The 6739-nt window shown below is 40.1% G+C and overlaps 2 protein-coding genes across 5 annotated transcripts in view; one reads left to right on the top strand and one right to left on the bottom strand.

Annotated features, from left to right (window-relative positions):
* MED12L (mediator complex subunit 12 like) overlaps positions 1-6739 on the top strand; it is a 398615-nt gene that overhangs the window by 241512 nt on the left and 150364 nt on the right. The gene's annotated exons all lie outside the window — the stretch shown is intronic.
* Positions 1-6739, bottom strand: part of GPR87 (G protein-coupled receptor 87) — a 28473-nt gene that overhangs the window by 7814 nt on the left and 13920 nt on the right. For 2 of the 3 annotated variants that reach the window (XM_006758957.2, XM_015560789.1), the window contains one exon: positions 1197-1328. The exons of the other annotated variant lie outside the window; for it this stretch is intronic. In XM_006758957.2, coding sequence (XP_006759020.1) covers positions 1197-1230 — 34 coding nt within the window. In that variant the 5' untranslated portion in view covers positions 1231-1328. The remainder of the gene's footprint in view (positions 1-1196; positions 1329-6739) is intronic. 3 annotated transcript variants of the gene reach the window in all.

The following is a 6739-nucleotide window of genomic DNA, read 5'->3' on the forward strand; positions in this document are numbered from 1 at the left end:
GAACGTTGCAGTCCTCCGTCACTGAAGCAAGCAAGCCTCATGTTAGTTTCAAGCTGCCTGGCTGCCGGCCCCCATCTTGGCTGTCAGTTAATTTGCATATCTTGGTGATTAGCCAATAGGAAGGGTAGCGGTCGTACGCCAATTACCATGTTTCTCTTTTATTAGATAGGATTAACAATGACTTAGGCACTGGAGTTCCATAGTAAATTAGTTTTTGTGCCAGTGTATGTGAGTGTTAATGAGGTATGTCTGTTGGGGTGTGAACTGTGGCTGCCTGTGTTTGTGTGAAAGGGGGTCTGTGTGTATCTGTGTGTGCTGGAGGAAGGCATAGGATTTGCTGCAAGATATAGTATTAACTGCATGCAGCGACTATATCAGATGGTGCAGGTGAAGGGAATTTTCATCATTGAAGAAAGTCCTACTTGGCAATGCTGGTTTAGTCACTTCCTGACTGTAAAATGGCATAGAGATTAATTTTGCTCGACCATCTGAAAGTTCAATAGTCTGCAAACACGTTGTGCACAGTATCTAGTACCGAGGTGTTCGCTCTCTAACTCAGGCACTCATTACAATCTGTCCCATTAGTGGCAGTTGCATGAGGAATGGTAGAAAGAGTGGTGAGGAATCGTGGTCCTTTTCTTTGGCTGAAGCTATATTATTGCTCATTGGGGCATGTCAGTCTTGGCAGAGAATGTGTAAGCGTCAACAATATGTCACTGCTGCTCTCCTGTCAGGTGGGAATGAAATACTAAAGTCATGCAAATTATAGGGTGTTACTACCATGGCACAACTGCCCTTGCAAGATCGTTTTCTAAATAGTTACCCAGTACAATGGTAGATGTTGCCTTTGGCCTCCTGGGTAACCTCTGTGAACCTTGGTTTAGACTTATTACCTCTGCAGAGTAATATGTACTTTAGTTAAGGTATAAAAATCTTCCCCAGATGTTATTAATTTAATCTTTCTTGCCCTTTTCAATGGTCTCTAGGTGAAACACATGTTAAAGTGAAGGGATAGCTAGTTACGTGTTCCTCAGTCTGCCATCCTGCCCGGGCACTGCTTTATACTTGACGAAGGGCAAGGCTAAATGCTGGCTTATGCTGTTAGTTGGTTCAGTGGCCTATAAAACCCCCAAATTGCCACATAGTATGAATAACAGTTATCGATCAAGTACTTCGCAGTTTTCCCTATGGCTTACCTGGTAATTTTGTAAATGTCAGGTTGAACCCCATTCTTTAGTTAGGATGGACTGTCAGCAAAAATATGTGTCAGGAAATACTGGGGGATGGTTGAGGCAAGGGTTCTGCATAGGTTATTCCTGGTTTAATTTCTGGCAAAAGAAAATGAAACAGTCGGGAAGGAATTCAAATACACAATATTTTTATCTATACAGTTCAAATCATATATATGTGATTCAGAAAACGTATACTCTTTGGACACGAACACGTTGGCACACAAAAGTTGTCTATTTTTGTGTCCTCTCTCAACCCGCATGAAGCATGGACCACTTATTTGTATGTATGCTCTCCATTTGAATGCCTCTGTGCCATGGGAAAGTTCCTCATGGTCTCTTTGCCTCCGTGTCTCCTGTCTGAAATGGCACTGTTAGTGATCACATGGTAGGACTGCAGTAAGGATTATGTGAGACACTCAGAACCCAGGCCAAGAGTGCACTCAGGACATGTTAATTAGCGTCTCCCCTTTCTTGCCTGCACCTCATGCTCCCCCTCTGACCTGAGCACATATATTTAAGTGCATATATGATGGGACTTTGTGCAATTGGAGATTTTGTAAAAATACTTTAAAAATCTAACACTGATATATGCAGGAGTGTTCTATAAACTCAAATGCATGCAGCATCTTGTTCTTGTAATTTCTGGGGTTCTAGTCCTGGCTTTACCTTAACCAGCTGTGTGACATCCATCAAGTCACCTAACATTCCTGGAATCAGCAAAGCTTTAGAAAATCCCTGTCAGAATTCAAATTTATGTGGGCTTCTATGTTTTCCTCAAACAGATTCCCATTAAGAATTTATTTATTTATTTATTTGTTAATCCTCATCCAAGGTTATTTTTCTGTTGAGTTTTAGAGAGAGTGGAAAGGATGGGGAGAGACATAGAGAGAGAAACATAGATGTGAGAGAGACACATCAGTTGGTTGCCTCCTGCATGTACCCCTACCACAGCCTGGACAGGGCCAGGGATCGAGCCTGCAACTGAGGTATGTGACCTTAACCAGATTCAAACCCCTGATCCTTCAGTCTGAGTCAAACCAGCTAGGGCAAGAATTTAATATCATTTGAATGTTTGTCTTATAAATTCTTGTATTTCTTCATGAGAACTATATTTCATCCAAACTCAAACTTTGAATTTGGGCAAATAGCATTTGAATGACTGGACTGTGATTTTGGCTGAATACCTAACTTTTCCAAGCCTTGGATTCCTCACAACATTTTTACAAAGATCTGATGCTGAATACTGTAAAACATTGCAGTACCCCACTTCTCCTGTAGCAGCCTTATTTATTCCCTGATTTCTGGCTTCCCTCAGATATTGATCAAAGAGAGAAGTCCTGGGAACAGTTTTGGAAGTGTCCTTCTATAGGGAAATGTGCTTTTGGAAGGGTTTACTTTTAGGGGTAGTCACACTGTTCCTCTGAAATAAAACCACATGAGACTTCCATGTGCCCCTCACTGAGGTTGCTCATATACCACAAAGCTGCAAAGGGACCCACGTAAGCTCATCCCTTGCCAAGTGCAAAGCAATCTCTGGCTTGTGTGAGCAGTTACGTTTGCTGAGTCAGCTGGGAAAGAGCACTTTGGAGGCGAAAGTTTATTTCAGAATTGGGAGCAAGTGGGGAGGCACTTATTTTTTCCGTTACTTTGTCTTTTTCTTCTTCTGTTTCCTAGAATCAAATGAAATTTGGTGCTACACTTTGGATTTGGTAGTAAATGGAAAAAATTGTTTCCAAGTTTTCAGTGACCTCCCCAAATGCCCCAAATTATTTATTTTGAGAATTTAGATATCCTATCTGTGCCTCACCTTAAATGGCTATTATATGTGGTACATAGCAGGTACTCAAAAGGTATCTTTTGGTTAATGGAACATAGGTAATGATTAGGGCTTTTAGAGTCCCTCTGGTTTAAGTGCCAGTGTTCCACTATTTTTTTTTTTTAATAAGGAAAGGAGATAAAATCCTATTTTCTTTTTATTTATTAAAGCTTAATGGGGGGAAGGGGAGGATGGAGGCAATTAATTTTCTAAACTTTTTCATCATAGTCCTTGGGTTTCAGATGAGATTGGGCACATTCAGGGTGGTATGCTACAGACATGGTCCTTGGATTTCAGTAAATTTTTTTCTTGAGTTCAGCTTCTCATGGAAAGATTCAGGGTGTTTACTGACAAACACAGCTTTAGTTTTATGTTTCTCTGTTCCTGAGTTATGTGGTTTTCCTCTTCTTGGCTTCACTTATACTTGACAGCAAGGATTCCAGTATGGCATGTGCCCACTAGAAGAGAAGGGTGCCCGGAAGTGGGTGAGCCACAAGCAGCAGTAAGAGAGATAAAAGACTGTTAACAGTACAGAGGACATGGAAAAGAGACAGGGGGGAAATATTTGTATATCACATTTCTGATCTTCAGAATATGCATACAAAGAACTTTCACAACATCCTAATAAGAAAACAACCCAATTTTTAAAATGGTCTAAGATTGTTATAGATATTTCATCAAAAAACACATGAAAAGATGGTCAACATCATTAATCATTAGGGAAATTCAAATAAAAATCACAATGAGATACTATTTTACACCTACTGGAAATGGCTATAAATTAGATAATAACAAGTTTTGCCATGGATATGGAGAAACAGGAACCTCATAAATCGCTGGTGGAAATTTACAATGAATGGCCACTCTACAGTTTGGTATTTTCTTAAAAAGTTAAACCTTGCCCAGATGGTGTGGCTCAGTGGATGAACCAGGAGGTCATGGTTTGATTTCTGGTCAGGGCACATGTCTGGGTTGTGGGCTTAATCCCCAGTAGGGGACATGCAGGAGGCAGTCAATCAATGATTCTCTCTCATAATTTATGTTTCTATATCTTTCCCTTCCTCTCTCTGAAATCAATAAAAGCATTTTTTTTAAGTTAAACCTTAATTTGTCATATGACCAAGCAATTTCACTCATATGTACCTACTGAACAGAAAGGAAAATATATGTCTATGAAAAGACTCGTTTACAAATGTTTACACTAGTATTACTTGTAATAACTAAAAGTGGAATTAACTCAAATGTCAATTGATGAATGGATAAACAAAATGCATTCTAGTCATACAGTAGGATACTACTCAGCAATAAAAAGGAATGAAACACCAGCTATAATATGCATGAATCTCAAAAAAATTTTGTAAGGGAAAGAAGCCAGTTCAAAAGGTTATATACCATTTAAGTAGAATGTCCAGAAGAAGCAAATTTATAGAGGTACAAAGTAGGTTGGCATTTGTAGGAGCTGCAAATGGTAACGGAGGTTACTGTAAGGGTTTGAAAGATCTTACTTGGGTGATAGAAACTGAGTTATGGGGTGATGGTTTCACAACTCTATAAATTTACTAAAATCATTGAATCATATACTTAAAATGGGTGGATATTATGGTATGTAAACTATCCTACATAATAAAAGGTTAATATGCAAATCGAACCACTGAACAAACGGACAGCCTGTCGCTATGATGTGTACTGCCACCAGTGGGCAGAGGCTCAACGCAGGAGCTGCCCCCTGGTGGTCAGTGCGCTCACACAGCGGGGAGTGCTGCTCAGCCCGAAGCCCTGAGCTGGGCTCATGGCTGGCAAGTGCAGCGGAAGTGACAGGAGCCTCTCCCACCTCTGCAGCAGCACTAAGGGTGTCCGACTGATGGCTTAGGTCAGACATCCCCCAAGGGCTCCAGGACTGCGAGAGGGGGCAGCCCAGGCTGAGGGGTGCCCTCCCTCCCCACACCCCACCCCGGCCGAGTGCACATGTTTCGTGCACCAGGCCTCTAGTAATTCAATGAAGTTAAAAAGGAAAAAAGTGCACAGAAAAGAAAAGGAATAGAAACAGGCTAGCAATTCACTGCAGTAATGGATGAGTCTCAAGACTAAAGGAAAGCATATTATAAGAACACCCCTGTCTTCTGTTGAAGAGGGAATGAAATGCCAACACTACTTAGCAAAAGTTCCACCTCTTTGAGTAGGAGAGGGTACTCCGTGGTGATATATAGACTCAAATTTGTCACATTTCCCTGTCACTCAATGCCATCATTGTCTTACTAGCAGTTTACTGAAACTTATCTTTGGCCACACTCAGCATTTCCACATGTTCCTTTCCCATTGGACCTTCAGAAAACTTGCCACAATCCAGGTATCACAGCAACCATAGGATCTCTGTGATGCCTGCTTCCCCACATCAGGGTACAGTGTTGTATTTCCACAGCTCCCAAATTTATGAGTTTTTTCTTTTAGAATTGGGTCCAAAATCTGGAGATCCTGGGTACAGGTAATGATTTGTACTTTTGGGGATGTTCCCATTTTTTTAATTCATGTTGAAATTATGTGGAAGAATTGAGATTTAATCAGTTCAGACATGATATTTGGATTTTCTGGACTTGAATTTGGTAGCCAGATTTAAGAAATTAGCCATTTTATTCTCCTATTGGCTTCTGAGAATTTCCTTCTGCCTTCTCTGTCCCCTTTACTAACTAACTAACTTCCTTGAATTAAATGGTTCCCCAAATTTAGGCCACAGCTCCAGATTATTTCTGTTTTTCAAGAGTGTTCATGTCTGTGTGGATGCTTAGTCAGCACCTCTGTTCCATATCTCTCTCTTCCTTTCCCCAAACTTCAGTCCCTTGTGTACATTGGCATGTGCTATATGTCTGTGTTCCTCAAATTCAGCAGTTCTAAGCTTTAACCATTTTCCCTTTCTTCAATAGAAACCACTTTTCCTTTTCTCCTTACTTGTGAATATTTACTTCATCTCTTGGTTGAAAGAATATAAAAACTATACTCTATTGGGCAGTTTTCTCTTCCTTGCTCCTCATCTAGTTAGTCACTGAAACTAGTCTATTTCTTCTGTTACAATACTTCTCCTTTGGTCTGTTCTCGCCTTCCTACTCCCACAGCCATCTTCCAGAGTGATACCCTCCTAGTCTCATGTGTTGGCTACTGTACTATCCTCCTCTGGTCTTTCTGCTTCTTCCTTCATTCTTTGCAAATCTCTCCTGATTCTTGTTGCTAGATTCTTCTTTCTAAATAACCCATGTAGTACTGCTTTCTTTTGCTCTCTAACCATGAGTTATTATGTGCGAGGGAAATTTTGAATTTTAATTACTAATCAAATATAAGGAGTTATTTTTGTATTGTTGAAGATCATGGGGTGTCGAAGCCAAGAGATGCTGGGTTCTGATTATTAAAAATTGGCAATAAACTTTGGAGAAATCTGCTTGCCCATAATTGATATTTTAAAACTCAGGGACAATAATACCTACTGTATAGCACTACAATGAGCTTAAATTAGAATATATACTAGTATTTATAAGTTAAGTGCTTTATAAGTGTTAGTTTTTGCTTGTCTGGCATTCATTAATCTTTGCCTAAACTCTCTACATTGGCAAACTGTTGTTGCCTCTTGGGGACATGCTTTGTATTTAGCCGCCCTGCTTTTCTTCATATCTTGCTCTTGAATAACCTCTTTTCTTTTCCTCTT

Source organism: Myotis davidii, unplaced genomic scaffold (genome assembly GCF_000327345.1).
Source record: "Myotis davidii unplaced genomic scaffold, ASM32734v1 scaffold316, whole genome shotgun sequence".
Taxonomy (NCBI): Eukaryota; Metazoa; Chordata; class Mammalia; order Chiroptera; family Vespertilionidae; genus Myotis; species Myotis davidii.